General features: G+C 41.4%; 2 protein-coding genes and 2 long non-coding RNA genes across 6 annotated transcripts in view; 2 read left to right on the top strand and 2 right to left on the bottom strand.

Annotated features, from left to right (window-relative positions):
- Positions 1-11,737, bottom strand: part of MTR (5-methyltetrahydrofolate-homocysteine methyltransferase) — a 56,355-nt gene extending 44,618 nt beyond the window's left edge. The window contains exons 1-4 of one of the 3 annotated variants that reach the window (XM_083732200.1): positions 11,341-11,737; positions 7,800-8,011; positions 2,603-2,692; positions 368-437 (exon numbers count right to left, since the gene is read on the bottom strand). In XM_083732200.1, coding sequence (XP_083588326.1) covers positions 368-437; positions 2,603-2,692; positions 7,800-8,011; positions 11,341-11,395 — 427 coding nt within the window. In that variant the 5' untranslated portion in view covers positions 11,396-11,737. Of the gene's footprint in view, positions 1-367; positions 438-2,602; positions 2,693-7,799; positions 8,012-10,112; positions 10,228-11,340 lie in introns of those variants that run through there. The other 2 variants (XM_083732196.1, XM_083732197.1) reach the window with 2 other exon arrangements.
- Positions 11,738-12,903: 1,166 nt separating this feature from the next.
- Positions 12,904-20,490, top strand: LOC310841645. Its single transcript, XR_014562649.1, has 3 exons — positions 12,904-13,120; positions 15,280-15,412; positions 20,326-20,490. It is a non-coding gene; the product is annotated as an uncharacterized lncRNA (long non-coding RNA).
- Positions 16,427-19,257, top strand: LOC310841591. Its single transcript, XR_014562567.1, has 2 exons — positions 16,427-18,526; positions 18,905-19,257. It is a non-coding gene; the product is annotated as an uncharacterized lncRNA (long non-coding RNA).
- The window catches only part of ACTN2 (actinin alpha 2), a 50,866-nt gene continuing 49,099 nt past the window's right edge, over positions 19,200-20,966 (bottom strand). Inside the window, exons 20-21 of the mRNA XM_083732256.1 lie at positions 20,423-20,581; positions 19,200-19,611 (exon numbers count right to left, since the gene is read on the bottom strand). Of these exons, the coding sequence (XP_083588382.1) occupies positions 19,453-19,611; positions 20,423-20,581 (318 nt within the window). The 3' untranslated portion in view covers positions 19,200-19,452. The remainder of the gene's footprint in view (positions 19,612-20,422; positions 20,582-20,966) is intronic.

Raw genomic sequence — 20,966 nt, 5'->3', positions numbered from 1 at the left:
TTTTGCTGGAATTTAAGAAAACCATGTTTTCCAGTCAGCACTTGAGTTGCCTATTGCTGGAATCTGCAAGAAACTAAAGCCAGTTTACTTGACCTTCAGGTAATTTTGTATAAATAAGAAACCCAAGTATGCAAGCTGCAATGTTTTGGGAATAGCACTGACTGACACGAACATCTAGAATCTAAGCAGAATTTGGAACCCACAAGAGCCCCTAATGAATAGCGCCTATTTTATTATGCATTATTATGTTTCACTGAAGGACACCTCCAGCAATTACATCCTCCAGCCTAATGTGAAACAGTGATCCTAGGCTAATGTGTGAACTAATTGGAAGCCAGTAGGTTAGAAATATTGGAATGTTATTTACCTGTCTCAGCAGTGGCATCATCGGCTGCTTTTCGGGCTACCTGTGCTGATATTTTGTTTAACCGATAAGCCTGGGCAGCACAGGGGTAAGAGAAAGTGGAGGAGACATCAAAACAAACAAGCATTCAGAAAAAGACATTATATTCAAACTTTAACTAACTCTATTTTGAGCTACATTTTAGAGTGTTCATTTGCAATGCATTTTATAGCCAATTCACAAGTCATGGTATAAAAAAACAACACCCACCACCACATGTTTCCAAAGAGCTGGCCTAAACTATCAACTTGGCTCAAAAGTCTCCACCTTGCTAGAAATGTTAGCTGGCAAGGGCTAACACTATGACAAGAATTTTTTTTGCAGCTCTCGTCAACACCCTCTACTGAAATGTGAAAGAGGAAGAACTCTAGAAGACACAAAAGCCTAATCTCATCCCTCCCCACCAAATTCAACCAAGGCAATGCTGTACCAATGGGTTACTGAGAGTGCCCAGTTAGTATGTGACCCTCCAGTCAGGATCAACACACATCCAGCCTGGAGTCAAGAATCCCCCCCCCCCCCCGGTCATTAGTAAGAAAGTACGCTCATCTTCCTTTTTTGTGCACTAGCAGATCTTTCTTCCAGTGTTCATTCTGATCTTGTTAGTCTTGTCTTTCTAAGACAGCAACAGAGAACTTCAGCCTGTGGGTCAACACAGACCCCCCCCCCAAGATCATCAGAGGCCCTCTTCTGATTGCCCTTTTTGACACAAGCTTTAAGGGTAGCAACGAGGGAGAGGTTTTTTTCAGTGGTGCACCCTCCACATTTGGGGAATACTCTCCCCAAGGACATTTGCCTAGTTGCCTACATCAACACATTTTTGGTACCAAAGACTTTCCTCTTCTGCCATGCATCTAATGATTAACATTTCTGTGGGACCTTTAGCTTGCTCACTTTTTGATGATCACAATCATGTGCATGTGGTTGGGAAGAGGTGAATGTTTCCATCTGTTGCTTTTAGAATTAAGCCTGTGGTTATTTTAGTGCCCAGTAAAGTGTAAAGTACTTTTTGTACTGTAAGTTGCCTCAGGATTTTTTTGTAGTAGGCTTCCAACAAATGATTGTTTAGTGTTACGTGCAGAAGCCTTAAGCTGTGGGCTCTCATTTTCCTTTCTTCTGATATTGCCACATGGGGTAGATTGAAAACTGAAGTAAAAGCTTCCAATTAACCATGGTTTATTGTTGAAACAAACCAGAATCAGCAACCAGTTTTGAGTTGGATAGTTTCCCTAAACCATAGTTAAGGTTTAAGGTTGTTTATTTAAAAAACAACACAGACATCCTAGGTAAACACAGTTAGCTGGAAATTCTCACTTTTGTTTTCAATCTCCTACTAATATTGGAGGGCAGTGGGGAGCTCAGATGTCCTTGTCCATTTGTATAAAGCTATGCCATAGTTTAGCTTTATGTCTGAATGTGATCAGCGTCATAAATTTACTTACCTCAAGAACCCAGGAAAGGATTTCAAATGTCACAAGATGGCATAAATCAGTCATGACTGTCCAGATTTATTAATTTATTTTAAAATGTGTATTTAGAGCCCGGTTGAAACCACGCCACAGGATACTAAAAGTGTCACGGTCTTGCTATAAAGAACCGAAGCGAGACACTCTTGTTTCACTGATCCTTTAGGATCCTTTGATGAGTAGCCACACAGTGCATGGGCATGTTTGATTTTGATCCAGAATGTATGCTAACACAAGAATGCATTACAAGAAATCACCCAGCCTTGTAATTAGGCACTGGCTTGGCTGCCTAGTATAACTGCTTCCAGGGGTTCAGGCATGCCCCCTTAACACTACAGCATGCAAACTCTTCTTCTCTCCATAGAAACAAGGGACTGCAGTTGCTGACCTTGAGCTACAAACATACAATGGAGTACTGTGGCTGCTAATCCTTGCACGTTCTCTCTCCTACTCATTCAATCTTTACTTGCTAGCCTGGGCCTGGGAAAATCTTTCGTCAGAAAGAAGCAAATCAAAACTACATTACCTATAACATCTCAAACAAATGTTGTTATTTATATATAGTGCCATGATTGTACATGGCACAGTGCAGAATAAAATAATCAAAAGGGGCAGGCATGTGCCCCATCTAAATTTCAACAGGGGGTGGCGAGACAGCCACGTGAAGGAGAAGAGTAAATGTGAACAAGCTAGAAAACCCAACCTTGATTAACAAGAAATTCAAAATTCTTACCAGATGTTCAAGGCCATAGTCAGCTTGTGCTATTCTGGTGCTGCTGAAAGTGTTTGTCTCAATGATATCAGCACCAGACATCAAGTATTCCTGCAAGAAAAAGAGAATGATTAGGGGGTTTCTTTGGGAGTGGGGGGGGGGAGGAGAACAAGTTGTTTTTCAAATGCAAGTTAAGCCTCTTTACAAATGTCAAACAAGGAATTTAAGCTCTTCTACAGTCCTTCACAGTAGAAGCCCATCTGCTCTCTGTATTTAAAGTAGTGCCATACCGCTTTAAACAGTCCTGACATCCTCCAAAGAATCCTGGGAACTATAGTTTGTTAAGGGTGCTGAGGGTTGTTTGGAGACCCCTATTCTCTTCACAGAGCTAAAATTCCTAGAGTGGTTTAACAAACAATCCCTTTTCCACACAGAACTCTGGGAACTGTAGTTCTGTGAGGGGAACAGGTTTGCCTACCACTCTCAGTAAGTAACCAGGTGTAAAACAGGGCTTTCTCTCATCACTTTTAATTCTGCAATTAATCTTAAGAGATTAGAGGGAAAGCTTAAAAAGTCCTACCATCTGCAAAGTCAGCTAGTGCCTTTTCATTATTTGAACAGCAGGAGATGAAAATCTACCATATATTATGTAATTAAATTATAACTGAAAGTGGCAATAGCAGTAATTCCTCTTGGGTACTCACACTGTTCCCCAAAATGAAGACACTTCAGTTCCTTAAAGAAATGTGCATACTTCTTTCTAGACTTGGAAGTACTGATGTGACTGTTTAGAATATCAATATAATGATGTGGTACGGTTTAAACCCTTGAGATTTTTCTCAGTGAAAAATATAAATAAATGAGGACAAGGGTAATTAAAGCCAATTATATTTTAATCAAAATGCTAGAAGAGAAATTCCCAGCTTAGATTTTCAAGGAAACTTATTGATAAGTGACAAGGTTTCTCTAGATGCAAACATACTTTTCAAAAACTAAGGTTGAACTTGCATGATTATTTATGACAGGAAATGACACAAAGAGGGTTGGGAGACAGATTGACCTCCCTTCTCTGATAACTTTTTTTCATTTCTTTTTTGCAAATGCATCCCATGCACTTCAATATTTAAAGAGATGCTTACCCTACTGCAGATGAAACCTTGCCTGTCAACTGGGACCCAGTAACATATATAGATTTGCAAGTGGGCCTTGAATGTGCTGCTTGCCCTTTCCCACCCCTGAGATGGCTGGATTGTCCAGGTGAGACCACTCACAGAGGGTTCAGCACACATTTCACATGCAGTGAGAGGGTGCATAGAACACTACTGTGCAGGGGCATCAAGGCAACACAACCTGGGAAGCCTAACTTTGGCAGGATGCCATCATCACCTGCACCAACACACACATGACAGGAAGCTTCTCTGTCATAGCTTCGAGGTCTCTCTTGCGGATATTCCCTCTGCATTTGCATTGGTTTCTCCTCTGCTGGACTGAATAGTAGCAGCAGACCCCATTCAGTTTCAGCATTTGTCAACAATAGTAGAAGCAGGAAATGAGAGGTAGGGCATGGAGATATTTTTCAGTTTTTTTCAGTAAGTGATGGTGTCAGAAGGGATGGGGAGGAGGAAACCCCCCTCACACATTTGATGGGAATTTGATGTTGCAGAACTTAAGTTTCCTCCCCCCCCCCTTTATTTTTACTTTTTAACACAAACACCAAGTTGCACTGTAACATATAACACATTTATCCAACACATATTCCCCCATGTCCTTATCCCAAGTGAATGGAGTGCAGCTGGAGGATAGATGGCAGTTAACAGACTGAGGCTGAATCCTGACAAGTACTGTTTTGGGGGGACAGGGGCCGGGACAGGTGTGGGGGTCTCCCTGGTCCAGAATGGGGTAACTGTGCCCCAGGAGGACTAGGTGTGCAGCCTGGGAGTCATTTTGGACTCACAGCTGTCCATGGAGGCACAGGTCAATTCTGTGTCTAGCGCACCTTCTACCAGCTCCATCTGGTACACAGGCTGAGACCCTACCTGCCTGTGCATTGTCTTGCCAGAGTGGTGCATGCTCTGGTTATCTCTTGCTTGGACTACTGCAATGCGCTCTACATGGGGCTACCTTTGAAGGTGACCTGGAAAGTACAACTAATCCAGAAGCAGCAGCTAGACTGGTGGTCAGGAGTGGCTGTTGGGATCATATAACTTGGGTCCTAGAGGATCTTCATTGGCTCTCAGTATACATTTCTGAGCACAATTCAAAGTGTTGGTGCTGAGCTTAAAAGCCCTAAACAGCCTTGGCTCAGTATACCTGAAGGAGTGTCTCCACCCCCATTGCTCAGCCTCCATCACTGAGGTCCTCCTCCAAAGGTCTTCTGGAGGTTCCCTCACTGCGAGAAGTGAGGTTACAGGGAACCAGGCAGAGGGCCTTCTTGGTAGTGGCACCCTCCCTGTGGAACACCCCCCCCTTCAGATGTCAATGAAATAAACAACTATCTGACTTTTAGAAAACATCTAAAGGCCGCCCTGTTTAGGGAAGTTTTTAATATTTTATGTTTTATCATGTTTTTACTATTCTGCTGTGAGCTGCCCAAAGTGGCTGGGGAAACCCATCAGGTGGGTAGTGTATAAATAATAACATTAGTAGTACTAGTAGTAGTAGTAGTAGTAGTAGTAGTAGAAGTAGTAAACTTAACAAGGAAAAGAAATTAACTCTATTCTCAGAGGTTCCATAAATTGTTTCCCTATGTTCTCAGCTATTAAGCAGCTCAAATCCCTAGTTTTCAACCTTTTCAGCTTTCCTAAATTCACCCCCCACAACATACATTTTCCCTGCCTTTCAACCTGCCACTGTGTTGCAGATCTTTCCATCACCTGTTTTTTCTTATAATGAGCCAAATCCTCTTTTCTCTTCTCATGTCTGCTTAGCTTCCCCCCTCTACCTAGCGATGCTTCTAAACTGGAGGCTCCTAGCAGTATCCAATCAAGGCTCTTCCACGGCAAACTGCATGTGAAATTGAAATTGAGTGGAGAAGGAGGTACTGCACTTTGTCTGCATGTAAACCTCTCAATATTCCACCCACACAAATGGGCTGACATAAGTGTGTAGGTGGGGGAAATTCAATTCACTCAAGCACACCATTTCCAAAGCACTTACTCTATCACCTTTTAAAATGTACACTCAAATATTTTTGTATTTACTGCTATTGAACCATTACGTAAGTAGCTTTTTTAAGAGTTGGAAGTATTTTATTGCTAATTATAGAGCAGGGGGAATAAAAAACTGTGCTAAAATGGAAGACAGCATATGTTTCATTTTAATAATCTAAAAACATTACAGGGAACCAGGCAGTGGGTCTTCTCGGTAGTGGCGCCCACCCTGTGGAACGCCCTCCCAGCAGATGTCAAAGAAATAAACAACTATCTTACTTTTAAAAGACATCTGAAGGCAGCCCTGTTTAGCGAAGTTTTTAATGTTTGATGTTTTATCGGGTTTTTAATATACCATTGGGAGCTGTCCAGAGTGGCTGGGGGAACCCAGTCAGATGGGCTGAGTATAAAATTATTATTATTATTATTATTATTATTAAGACATAAGAAGATCCTGCTGGATCAGGCCAATGGCACATGAAGTCCAGGATCCAACCAGGCAACTGTGGGAAGTCCGCAAACAGTCTGCAATAAAATTCTTTGTTTTATTTTATTAACGTATCAAATACTTTAAGAAATTTCTTTTGAAGGTAAAAAGATTAAGAGAATTTTAAAAAATCAATTAAAAATAAAATAGATACAATGATAGAATGATACCAAGAGACCAGTCAATACTGAAAGTGATTCAAGGTATAGATGCATGATAAAAGAGTTATATGCCAAACCACATCTCATTAAAAAGAGAGAGAGACAGACAGACAGACAGACAGAAGGGTACTGCTAAGATGGTTACCACCTGCAGAAGTTGCACTACCCTATCATTCTTTCCACTGGAAACTTCCAGGCTGAACTACTGCAATGCATTCTACATGGGGCTGCTCTTGAGAAACTCCAGTTGCTGCAAAATGCACTAGCTCAACTGCTTGCCAGGGCAGGGTATTGCAAATATGCTGCCCCACTGCTGAAAAAATTGCACCAGCTGCCAATTAGCTACTGGACTTAGCTCAAGGTGCTGGTTTTGGTATATAAATACAGCTTGATACCATGATATCTGAAAAATCATCTCACTCCTTATATATCCAATCAATTAAAGTACTATGTTCTGCAAGTGAGGGCGTCCTCCTGCAGATGCCATCTTTATAGCAGGTCTGTTACACACAATATAGGAATCAGGCCTTTAATACTGTGGCACCTACACTTTGGAATGCTCTCCCCTAGAATATTACACAGGTGCCATCTCTGTTGTTGTTTTGGTGCCTAGTGTGAAGACCTTACTCTTCCAACACGCATTCCTAGTCTACCTTCGTACTGTACATGTTTTAAATTGTTTTCCCAATTGTTCTTTGCCACCCAGGGCTCCTTCAGGAGGAAGGGCAGGATAGAGATTTATTCAGTAAATAAAAAGCAACAAAACAATTCTGTAAAGAATATTCAGTGAAATCAGAGTCCATTCAAACGGATAAAGGTTTTTCAGTCCAATGCAGTGGGGTCTTATTGGTTGTTACAATTCTCAAGTTTTTACTAAAGAAAAAGTATGCAACATACTCAGCAATTACTTCTACATACATTATAATTCACACAAATTTTTCAGCAAAAGGAACCATGATAATTATTGTCATCTAAGTTATCTGTGGGACACAGGTGGCGCTGTGGGTTAAAGCCTCAGCGCCTAGGACTTGCCGATCAAAAGGTCGGCGGTTCGAATCCCTGCGGCGGGGTGCGCTCCCGCTGCTCGGTCCCAGCGCCTGCCAACCTAGCAGTTCGAAAGCACCTCCGGGTGCAAGTAGATAAATAGGGACCGCTTACCAGCGGGAAGGTAAACGGCGTTTCCGTGTGCGGCTCTGGCTCGCCAGAGCAGCGATGTCACACTGGCCACGTGACCTGGAAGTGTCTCCGGACAGCGCTGGCCCCTGGCCTCTTGAGTGAGATGGGCGCACAACCCCAGAGTCTGTCAAGACTGGCCCGTACGGGCAGGGGTACCTTTACCTTTACCTTAAGTTATCTGTATATGCCTTTGCAAATAATCAGTATTCTCCCAGTGAAATCCTCATAAAACAAACCATACTGACCTTGTGAATTTTGTAGATTATGTCAGGCTGAGTTATGCTTAACAGATCATTGTTTCCCTTTAGCGGTTTCATATGATCCTTAAATTCTTCACCTTGAAATTGCTCTTCTGTTAAGTTATGTTGCTGGATCATGGTCCCCATGCCTCCATCCAAAACCATAATGCGTTCCCGCAAAACCATTTCAATTTCATCTTTCAGGCTTTTCTTTGTGGCTGTGTTAGGAACAGGGTCAAGTGAGAAATGCATATTCAAAGCCAGGGTGGATAAAATTCAATGATTAAAAAAATATATCATTTTTTTAAATTTAAATTGGATTTTTAAAATCAGGATTTAAGTTTTTCATGTGTGCTAAAACTGAGTCTAAGATTTTTTTAAAAAAACAATTGTTTAACCACATCAGTTAACAAACATGGATACATATGATATAATGTTATTGTTTTAGTTAAATAAATTGTTTAAATTGTTATTAAGGAAATGATTGTTTTCCTCCTTCCAATAAAGTACAGCAGAAAAATTATCCAAATATAAACAGTTAACTTATTAAACTTCACAACAATTTCATAATTATCTGTCTATGTATTTCTAATAGTATAACCAAATCAGTAATTTTTGATATAACTGTAAAAACTACTCTAAAAATTAATTATTCCAAAAATGAAACCTTATTTTTGTAAAATTATCTGGTTGTAAATATTAAGGTTATACCTGCAAGAATGAGTCTTTCTGTAAATAACTGATTAAATCAAGTCTTCCTGACTAGTGATTTAAATCAATTTGATTTAAATCAAATCCACCCTGTTCAAAGCAATCAGCAAATATGATACCCTCTCCTTTAAAGAATTGTACAGTGGAACCTCGGGTTGCGGAAGTAATCCGTAACGGAGGCATGTCCGCAACCCACAGCGTTTGCATCCTGAAGCACGGTGTCTGCACAGGCGCCGGCACAATTTGGTGCTTCTGCACATGCACGAGCGGCGAAACCCAGAAGTAACGCATTACGGTACTTCCGGGTTTCCCACAGTCCACAACCCGAAAACACGTAACCTGAAGTGTCCATAACATGAGGTATGACTGTATACTATAGAGCTAGATGTAGAACCAGCTCCTAACTCAGCATCAATGCTTCTCCCTATGTTCTTGCAAGCCTGTAGATTTTAGGGCTTGTTTGCTTGAGGACTAACAGTGCAGCTCTACCATGCTGTGATATATCCAATGTCAGTCATACTCAGAGTGGACTTTTTGTTTTTGTTTTTTTAAAAACATTTTTATTGCATTTTCAGTTTACAGAAGAAAAAAAAAGAAAAAAGAATAATACTCCAATTTCTGAAATACATTTTTAAATTGTTAGCTGGACTTCCCCACACCTCCCTCCCCCTGCGTTCTTTACAATAAAACATATCAGCAAATTATTACCTTGTTTCGTATCTTATTTATATCTTTCAAAATATTTTACTTCTGAATTTAAAGTACCTTTTATCCAGTGTTTATGCCTTAAAATAAAAAATATAATAACCTTAAATTTCGACTTTTTCTTAATTATAACTTGTCTTCCTATTTTCCCAATCTAGTTGCAGGAGCTAAATTCCAAAACATGCAGATTCTTAACATTCATACAACTTATATTGTTTTTGCAAATAGTCCTTTTTGAAGTCATTTTCAATTTCTTTCAATGGGTCTACTTTGAGTATAATCCTCTTTATCACCCATGGAGTGGAAAGAAAGAGCGTAAATTTATAATTACAGTAGTAGGTAGGCATTTTTGCACATGCTCTGTCACACTGTCAAGACATTCAGGAGAGATTACCAACAATTGTGAGCTGTTATGGACATGACTAAACAACTAAACAACAACAACAACACACAGCACACAGGCCATGCCTACCCACATGATTTTTAAGCTACACCAGTCCTTCTAAAAAATAAATCAGCTTCCTATTGAGCAAATGGCATTAAGAGGTTAGGTCACCACACAAGAGCAATCACTGATAGCCCTATCCCAACAATGTTCACTCTGAAGTCCCACCAAGTCCCACAGGTAATTTCAGTGAGATAAAACAGAAGCTTAGAAAACCACACTGTATCCAAACTGGAATACACACTTTTACCCTGCACCTAGAAAAGATGCTTGGCACATTGTGTCCCGTGTTAATTTAAGAGAAGGACAGCACAACTATACAGGGATTTCTTCAGCTCCCATTAAGAAAGCATCACCATAAGACACAGGTAAAATATGGCACAGAACCTATCACCAGCATTGCACACATTCAAAACAATGCAAAACACGGGGGGAAATGTGATTTTCACTGAACTAACCTTGTTGAGTCTTATAACATACAGGGTTTTGAGTCATTTGGGCCCCTTCAAGAGGCAAATTTTAAAGAGAATGAACTTTTACCTATACAAGGAATAAAACATTAAATGCAAAAACCCTACTCACTTTCTTGAACTCATTGAGGGTTACTTCTAAATAAACATGCACACTACAGATTTTTGGACAACCTTCAGTAACATTGTGGACTATTAAGAAACCCTGGGATTCATTTTAATTCCCAAATGTGTATCTCTATGATTACACCTAAGGGGCAAGTTCTATGAACACTTGCAAGCCTGCTTTGTTTTACTCTTTAAGTCTTATATAGATTTAGTGGTATATATGAAGCATGGACCAAAACATTTACATAGCTATGTCCTAAAAGATGTTAAGTCTGCTGGTCCTGCTTTTTTATATTTCTTCCATGCCTCCCAAAGGTCCTTTAAAATACTGCAAGATAAAGTTCTCTTTCGAAACCCAACACATGTCAATCCAAGACACCAGCAAATAAGAACCACGTTTCGTTTAAAGAAAATAAAAGCAAGTCGGGACCACAGTACACGTGGTTCCCAATAACTTGTGTTGATGTATTTTTTCCTGCTGCCAAACACACAGACATATTCAGAAGGCAAGTTACTGAGCCTCTTAATAATGTCTCACAGGGTACTAATGAATACAGAAGATCCATTTATTGCCTACTATCCATTGTCCAGTTCAACACAGCCAAAGGTTTTTCAATCCACATGCTTTATTGCATCATGTTCTGTCCACCACGACAGCTACTAAAGGGAAGAAAGTTATAAAAAAACACACACTAATAAGTCTAACTAGGGGAAAGAATTAGGAGTGGAAGGCAACTAACTTTACCCTCAGAGCAGACCTACTGAAATGAATGGACTGAACTTTGTCGCGCTCCTTAATTTCAACAGGTCTGCTATGAGGCAAAGTTAGCTGGAAAGAGTCCCCCCCCCCCCAACTTCTTGTTCTGCACCCAGAAACTGCATGAATTATCATCCATTACGTTCTCTGCAAAAAATATCCCCTCTCCCGACACACCGTTAAAGCCTGCTTTACTCTCTTCCCTTAAGTGCCAAATAAAACTTTGCTGCACCAGCTGCAGCGGGACACGCGCGCGCGCTCCAACCCCCCAGACCCAGCGGGAAGAACGCGAGGCCAGGACCCAAGCTGCGCACCGCGTGACCCGGCGGCTCCCGGCAAACAAACACGCACCGTCCGACTGCTGGCCGCCGGACTGATGAGGCGGCTCGTGGATGGCTGGCGACATCCCGCTCCGCGCTCGCCTTCCGATACCGCAAATGGGAGAAGAGCCCCAATTCGCTGGCTGGGAAGGCCGTAGGCAGGGCAGGGCGGAGAAGGCGCCTGCGCGTCATCCGGGTATTGTACCGGGCTTCCCTTCTTCGTGAGCGCCTGTTTTCGCCGCCTCAGCTGTGAGGAGAGGCGGAGCTGAGCGGGTGGGTGGACGGCGTCTATGTGTTCGGTTTCTCTGTCTATTAAAGGCGCCCTCTTTCCCCCAACAGCTATTGGTTTTTATTCTTCTCTCCCTTCCCCGAAACCACGTGCAGTACACAGATTTAATAAATGAATCAGTGCAGGATTTACATATAAGCTAAACAAGCTATAGCTTAGGGCCCCACTCTCATGGGGGCCCGAAAAAAATGTAAAGGAAAAAACCACTGGATGTACATTTCGAAAATATAAGAGGAAAAAACCAAATAAAATAAAACCTACATACAGCAACAGTGTTTTGTGTTGTGTGGGCTCCTATGGTGTAAGTAATGAGCCCCGCCTGCTAGCCTGCTCCCTAAAATATCACTGGTTTGCTCATTTCTATATCAGTGGTACCTTGGTTCTCAAACTTAATACGTTCAGAAGTCTGTTCCATATAGCATATATTCAACACAAAAACAGCGACAATTTGTTGACAGAGGACGGCTGTACGTATAAAGGGCCCCATTACCTTCAGTAGCTTAGGGCCTCATTAAACCTAAATCCGGCCCTGGTTCAAGGGCAGGTTCCCAGAAGAGGCACCATGGCCTCAATCTGAATTAGGGAGGAAGGCAACGCTAGACCTCTTTTGCAAAGGATGCAGAAATGTCAAAAGGGCTCTGTGTCCTAGTTCGGCTTCCAGCACTCGCTCCACACACACCGCTCCAAAAGAGTGTGCCATGTAGTGGTTAGAGTGTCGGGACCAGGACCTGGGCTAGCAGTGTTCAAATTCTAGCCGGCCGTGAAGCTCCCTGGGTGACCCTGAGCCAGTCGCTGCCTCTCAGCCTAAGCTACCCCACTGGGTTGTTGTGGGGTTTAAATGAGGAGGACTGCCTTGAGTTTCTTGGAGGAAAGGTGGGGCACAAAATAAATAAAATGAAGTGTAGCATCTTGCTTACGAAAGCTCATGCCCTCCAAATTTAATATGTCGTTTTTACACTACTGATGAGTGCATTTTAAAATGTAGAGCCTATACTTAGGTATACAACTCTTGCTGGGCTAAGAATTGCTGTGGTCGTTTTCCGTCCCATCTATTTAGCATTTTTTCTCTTTTGCTTTAGTGCTCTGAATGCTGGATTCTTTTTATTTCTTCCAGGAATTAGTTTGTAGAACTGTCCTTGCCAGTTTCCTAATACTGGATTGACTGATTGATTGACTGGCAGGTCAGACTGCTGGAAGCAATGGGGAGCACAACCATTGGGTCGCACCAGGTGCTGAGCTTCTGGGACGCCACAACAAGTGCCACAACTATGAAGTCCAATGGAAGGCGGGGGGACAGATTTTGGCGTTGTACAGGGCACCACTGAACTTTGAGATGCCACGGTCCACCACTGCTGGAAGATGGGAGCCAGTTTGCTTCATATTGAGCAGCTGGGTAGAATACTGCCTGCACATTTCCCCCTTACACCTCTGTGCATAGAAGTTTAGGTAAGCAAGAAGCATCTCAGTTCAACGACACATTCCAGCCTGGCAGAAACACTCAAGGGAATACAAAGCAGGGCTGGTAAGTGGTGTGGAAAATCTCATGGACAAGATATCTCACATCCCTGGTTTAAACTAATGTGCAAAGCAGGGCTAATTCAGTTTCATGTCCTGTGCATATCTACTATAAGATGCATGACAACTCAAGCAGGCCTCTTGTTCATATTTTATATTTAAGTCATCACAATCTCTTAATAAATTAAGTAAGTTTGCTGGAAGGCTGTCATTGGATGAGTAGCAAAATGATAGAGTCATTAGCTCTCCCATGTCAAAACTTGGCTTCTTGCATTGACTGTGAACTTTTATCATGGTTCTGGTTAACTTATCTGTTAATTATGAAAGTATCAAGTTGTTATTTACTCTGAAGAGCAAGATCTTTCTTGGCACATCCCCAGACCTCACCCCAGATCACTGAGGCACAACCTACCATATGGGCAGTTTTTGAGAATAAGGGGTAAATGTTCCACAGAAACTCATTTTGTATGTGAATCTCATGTTACTGAGTAATCAGCTACTTGGCAGTGACATATAGCTTAAGTAAAGCTTCACAGGTTTCATGACCTGATCTTTGTCACTGATAAGGGTGCATATATTTGAAGCTATTTGAAAAAAATACTTCTTGATGAATGGGTGGGAGTTTTCACTTATTGGGAGCAAGTAAAACTAAAATTATTACAGGAAGGAGCTGTGTTGGTCTGACGCAGTTGAAATATATATATCTAAATAAAAAAAATTGTCCAGTAGCACCTTAGAGACCAATTACGTTTGTTCTTGGTATAAGCTTTTGTGTGCATGCACACTTCTTCAGATACGAAGGGGAGATACAGGAAGAGGTATCTGAAGAAGTGTGCATGCACACAAAAGCTTATACCAAGAACAAACATACTTAGTTGGTCTCTAAGGTGCTACTGGACTATATATATATATAATTACATTTATATCCGTTATAATGATTCCATATTCTGATGATATACACACAACACACACACATGTATTTGCAAGTTTGGGCCTTTGATGATACAGAAAATAACAATATATTAAAACACTTTGCTAAGGTTAAATACTAAGGAACTCACCCTAAATAGTATTGGTATTTGATAACCAAAGATTATTCGCCTACAAAACCATTTATATCTGTTATGAATTTTGGGGAGAGCCAAGCTAGCTTTCTGTGTTGAAGTGATAGCCTGGGTGATGAGGCATTAAGGGAAACAAAGGAAAGTGGATCTGTGTAAGATGCTGTCTACCGGCTGGTAGTTAGAAAAAGACAAAGGCAAAAGTTGAGTGGCAGTGCTATGACCTGGAAGTAGAGCAGTAAGCTGGAGAGAGAGCAATTCTTGAGAGCAATGTTTTATTCCTGTTGGAATCAAAGGCTATGATTATGGCAGAAAAAATACTGTTTTCTGATGTCCATGCTGTGAGCCCCTCCATCGCAGGCTCAGATTATGATATATGGTTTATTTACATATATACAAAGACACCACAATCTCTGCTGTGACTAATTCCCAAAGGAAACTGTTAAGTTGTGGGTTGACATAGCAGACGACACAGCGATTTCTCCAAAGCAGCTCTTTATTTTGTAAGCTGGAACAGAACTAAGCTGAGGAGCTCAGTCAGCCTGCTTATATAGAGCTACAGAACAACTGTAACTGTTGCAACGTTCTAAAACTATCCAATCACTGAACGTCACTTTTCGATCCTTCATTTGCATACAAAACTATCCAATCACTGAACGTCACTTTTCGATCCTTCATTTGCATAACTATCTACAGTATCCCCCTGCTGGCCCAGGGTGAGAACTTCAGTACATAACAGAAACATTAACCCAGAGTAAGTGCCTGGAACCCCTGGAATTTTGCACTGTTCAGAGATTGGGGTGGCATGCAACATATCTAAATAAGAGAAGGACAAACAACAGGAGATCTTGGAGTAGATGAATATTCTCTTTCAATAAAGGCTCAAGGTTTTCCATTTATTTAGATTCCAAAAGAAATTGTATCAAAGAAAGCACTCAAATCTTATTTATTTCTCTGAATGTGATTTTTAAATATAGTAAACTTACAATCTCCAAAACATTAAAAACCAGGCCAGAAAGATTAAAAATGCAGGAGGGGCTCCTTGATCTTTTCTCTGCCCCTTAATTTACCACCGCATCTCCTTCCCCTTGCCTTTTATTCTCAGCTGTCTCAGAAGCTGAACATAAGTCTAGGTGAAAGAGAAAAAGGCCTAGAGGAGAGAAAGAATCAGCGTGTGGCAGACTGGTTGAGCATTCTTCTCCTGTCTTCTCATTCGCCTTTGCAGACGTCCTCCCCAGGCAAGTTGAAAGTTATGTCAAAGGAAATGTGTGTGTTCGCTGGCATCATATGTAGTTTTACAGTAAAAAATATGCAAGACACAGCAAGACGATGAGCATCCCATTGCAGGAGAGAACGCAGAATTAAATATCTGCTTGTGTTTTTAGTGTAGAACACCAGCTGGCATTTGCCCTGCAGTCTTCTTTGGGGATTAGAAATCTCTTTCATGGATCAGAAATCACATGTCAAAGGCCATTTTCTGTTGGTGTTGGCAGGCTTGTTACTGTTGGGTGAGGATGCTGGATGGATCAATCATCCTGTGGGAATAATTCCAGGAGAGGGAGGCAGGTAGGTAGGCAAAGATCACCTCAGGGCTTGCTCTCTGGCCAGACTTTTATCTCCCCACCCTGAGTGATCTACCACCAATTGCTCTAGGGAAAGGGTTTTTAGTATGTTAAAATTGCTTATTGTGTTTTTAAAATATGCAACATAATTATAATCTACCTTGGAAGAATTTGTATCCTGAAAGATGGGATATAAATAATCATAACAAATAAATGGAAGATGGAAGATCAGTTTGGCAATACCTTATTCAGGGGACAGTTTTTAAAACAAGACAAAACTATCATGGTTTCTGGAGCAACCCTTAGCTCTGAGTAGCTCGCTAGAGTGATGTGGAATGGACAATTTTCCAGTGCTTTATTTTTCCATGGAAACTATTCCTTAAGTTCATCAGGAATGACAACTGGATGCCAATTGCAAATACAGTATTAGACTAGTTTCAACATTTTTAGCTTCATTAACTAAATACAAGTAAAATAAACTTGCTAAATTAGATAACTGTCTAGAGCAGGGTGGTCCAATGTGCAGCCCAAGGGCCACACACGGCCCTCAATGCCTCTTTTGGCGGCCCTCAGCAACATTTGACACCCTTCCAGCCCTTGCACTGTCTTCTGAAAGCTGGGTAAGCAAAGCACTGGCCTTTGGGAAGGAGGCATGAGGGCTCTGACAGACTCCTAGAGTCCTTTCACCTCCTTTCCAAAGCCTGGTTAGTGCTTTCCCAACTTTGGGGAGGAGGTGGGAGGGTTCTAGGACCCTGCCAGGGCCTCACAACACCTTCTCAAAACCCAGCGCCTCCCTTAGCCAGCTTTGGGAAGGCAACCCTTTTCCAGAAAACCCACAACACTAACTCATTATTATGTTAATTATAAGAGGTTGAACTGTCTTTGTGTTATCACGCCCCAAAGCATTTATGCTTATATGCAGTTGGACAATTCAATTTTTATGGGCTTAAAGGTTACCAGTTATGCACCTGCAAAATGGGAGCCAAATTGATCTTTGTGTCAAGGCTGGGCTGTTACATGCAAATAGTTCATTCTGTAGAACTCCACATATTCCTTTGCAATGGAGGCTGGTGACACTAAATGCAGGTGGTGTGGACAGGGCCCCAAACCTTTTCGAGGGCTGTTGTAATGACCTACCTGTGTCTGCAGGAGGTCTTAAAGGGGAGCTCAGATCCATCCACTCTATGGTGATAATTTTGATTGACTAAGGGCTGGCTCTCACAAAGTAATTGCCACCATGTAATGGGTGGTGATGGACCTGCCACTATGCCATTCTCTGATGGAGACTCTGTGTGTGTAAACTGGTACCTCAGTGTGGTGATCTTTCAAGCAGTGCCAGTTTATACAGAACCAACTTTACCTCACAGGTACTTATGTGGGAACATTTGTCAAATGTGAATAAGTCGTCAATATAGTGTGGTTAAGGAACACATATTATTTGCCATTGATTGCATACTCCAAAGATGTAGCCTGAACAGAATAATAATAGACATAGCGTGGTTGAACTTGATATATTTTAACAAATATACTGTCTTCCCAGCAGCTACAAGTAAAAAACCCCTACCCTACGGCATTCTTTAGAGATGGAGTATTGAGGATGAACTGGAGGCATTTTATTCTAAGCTGAGTGTGAAGAATTTCCTGCTGATAACTGCAGACACCTGTACACTTAGATTGTGTTTCAGACGCAAACAGGTGCACCATATCATGTGTGTAACAGATGCTAGACTTGGGATCCTCAGATACCTCTCTTGGCACCCACCACCCTGCCCTTTTAAACATTTTTAAAATGTCAATGACAGTTTTTCCAAATGTGCCCCAACTTCCTAAAACGCTGGAGACCATGTGCTGCTTCATGATAAAAACAATGTGTAGGGTTTACCCAACTCTCCTGAGTCAACGCCTTTGTTGAGAAGGAGTTTGCCACCACTCCTTATGCTCAAATTATTACTTATAAGCATAGTTAACATTTTCTATGTAAAAGAAATAAAAGGTGGTCAAGTGGCTTGCTAAGTAGAGTTCTCCAAAGGAAATCAACTAAATTGGGAGAAAATTTGGGGAAAGACACCAAGTATATCTAGTTGTGCATTGTTTTGAAGGTATACTGAATGAATCTCCATAACTAAATCCATTTTAAGGTTTGAAAAGCAGGCTTTATTTAACAGGCACATTTTAAGAATACAGGGCTGTATGGTGTTCATTGCCATTTGCTGATACTTCTAAGTGCTTGCATTGCATCCCCCCCACGACTGCTTCAAGTAAAAAAGTTTATTGCTCTATATAGGCTTCTAAGATGACAAATGGTTACTAATAACCTGCCATACAATTGCTGTACTAAGGTAAAAAAAAAAAACCTCACTAAAAACTGACATTCAGCATTAATCAAGAACAAATGCAGCAGAACAATGAACACAGCATAAAGCACAAAACAGTTTAACACAAACATGTTGAGCTTCTTTATATTATCCTGTTAATTTTGTGCCCTTTCAGCTGCCCAGGTAAAAGCCAGGTATTAGGTGATAACCAATATTAGTCATACTCAAGAGCAGAGCCATTGAAATAAACGGACCTCCGTAACTTGTCTGCTGATTTTAATGGCTGTGCTCTGAATATGACTTAGCTGAATATAATCTATTGCTTTTAAGGTTAAGGCTATAACTTATCATCCATCTATTGACATAGAACTCCTGAGGCTCTGTGACTTTGATGCCAACAGAAAGCCAAACCAAAATTAAAAACAGAGTTACACATTAAAATAAATTAATTAATTAGAGTTCCGTATGATATTAGGTGAGGGACGCAGGTGGCGCTGTGGGTTAAAGCCTCAGCGCCTAGGACTTGCCGATCGAAAGGTCGGCGGTTCGAATCCCTGCGGCGGGGTGCGCTCCCGCTGCTCGGTCCCAGCGCCTGCCAACCTAGCAGTTCGAAAGCACCTCCGGGTGCAAGTAGATAAATAGGGACCGCTTACCAGCGGGAAGGTAAACGGCGTTTCCGTGTGCGGCTCTGGCTCGCCAGAGCAGCGATGTCACGCTGGCCACGTGACCCGGAAGTGTCTCCGGACAGCGCTGGCCCCCGGCCTCTTGAGTGAGATGGGCGCACAACCCCAGAGTCTGTCAAGACTGGCCCGTACGGGCAGGGGTACCTTTACCTTTACCTTTATGATATTAGGTAGTATGTTCTTGGTTTGATTCAATTCCCTGTTTCTCTCGTATATGCAACTCTACCTGCAGAAGCATGCCAAATCTGGTCTCCACAGATGAGAGCACTACTTCAGCATGAAAGTAAAAAAACAGGCACCTGGAGGGGAGACTGTGAAAGACTTGCATAAAGAATGGATAATTCTTAAGGAAAACATTTCATGAATTTTAATGTTTTAATGGGTTAAACTTTCAAAAGGTTTTGATATTTTATCTTTTTCCTGAGGCTTCCTAACTTGACACTGAGAGAAATACTTCCTACAGGCTTTGTTCTTTTACTTTAAATTACAACCAGGTAAGGCATTAGGCGAATGCAGTGGGTAACTATATAAGGCTGACAAACTACATATGAACGATGTAAAAAACTATCAATGCTGCACACTGTATTTGATATACTGGTTACTCACTGAATGTACCTGCTAAACTTATTTTGAAGTCAGCTTGCCACACTTTTCAATGAGCAAACTGGAGGGTAATACATATATATTCACTTAACATGCCTAAGGTGGCCGCTGCTCGTTACAGGTCACTTTCGCCATACAATGCTGATGAAAATGAGGTATAATCCAGAGCTCCAGGAACACCACCTGGGCCTTTGTAGGCTGGCATTCTTTTGATGCAGTACTGAGCTTGCTCGGGTGGCAGTTCTCGAAGCAGCTCCTCAGCAAGAATATAAGGCTGCAAAGATTTATAAAAAGGAATTTCTTTAGAGGTTTTCCTGTAACTTCTCAACATCAGAAAAATATATATATGAAATATTTATTGTTTATACCCTACAGTGGCAATTCTATAGGGCTGGTCAGAAGCCCAGGGAAATTGTGGTATGCCATAAATACCGTATTTTTCGCTCTATAACACACACCCGACCATAACACGCACATAGTTTCTAGAGAAGGAAAATCCGTAGGCATGCCACCTGTAGGCATTCCCTCCATAACACGCACAGACATTTCCCCTTACTTTCTAGGAGGAAAAAAGTGAGTGTTATGGTGCAAAAAATACGGTATATCATACTGCATTCTCATAGCTTTTCCTACCAGTTATGCTAGGGCATTTCTACATATTTTACAGGCCTCTGATACAATTGATTCACACAAGCCACATGACACCCATGTGTAGCTCCTCTGATCCTTGCCCTTCTTTACTGCAAGCAAGGATTGTGCAGCAACCTGCCTGGACAAAATTGTGCTTTCCTCATTAGAAAATTTGAGCTTGTGTGTACTTTTTAATTTCAGCTGCAGAATTTGGGGCCTGTAGAATTTGTAAAATTTAGGTCAAGTTTCTTTAGAATTGCCACGAGCGGACTTGTCACTCTGGTTTGCCAAAACCATCCTGCTGCTATCCTTTATTTAAGCCATATGAGTATTATTTAACCTGCTGTTTTTAACCTAGGTTATAGAACGTTTTGTTCAGCTTTTCTAGCATTTGGGTATCCTGCATGAGCTGAGGGAAATGGAAAATCCCACCATCTGCAGACAAAAACACTGACCTTATCTGAAGCCAGGATCTTGAAAGAAGCAATAACTTGTTCAGCAGTGTCAGTGTCTGCAGTCTCTCTGGTCATGAAGTCAATAAAAGATTGGAAGGAGACTGTTCCCTGACCGTTGGGATCAACTAAGGACATGATTCGGGCAAACTCAGCTTCACCCTTGGATAGGATTCAAAATCAGTCATGGTGGAGGGAAAAAATCAGAAAGAATTATATAAGCAAATATATACAACCTCACAGTTTTGCTTTTTAAAATACAAAATTCACTTGTGTGTCCAAATTGTCATTATTTTTATGTACGCAAAAATTTCTTTTAAGTATTTTCAGATAGGAAGGGGTTATTTCATAGCCATGGGTCACAAAGAGAGCTAAGCAGGCTTAAGCCCACTGAAATCTGGTGCTTTATTCAATTGTGGTCTTGAAGCATAGCACAAATACCAAAGCTAAGCACAATAAACCAGAGGTGGAATTAAAAGTTGCGCTATTATGATAGTTTGGTTAGCACAAGTGTTTCAGCTTGCCATATGGAACAATCTCCCCTCCC

This window comes from Podarcis gaigeae, assembly GCF_964106915.1.
Source record: "Podarcis gaigeae genome assembly, chromosome: 3".
NCBI lineage: Eukaryota > Metazoa > Chordata > Lepidosauria > Squamata > Lacertidae > Podarcis > Podarcis gaigeae.
This window is presented reverse-complemented; position numbering and strand designations above follow the sequence as displayed.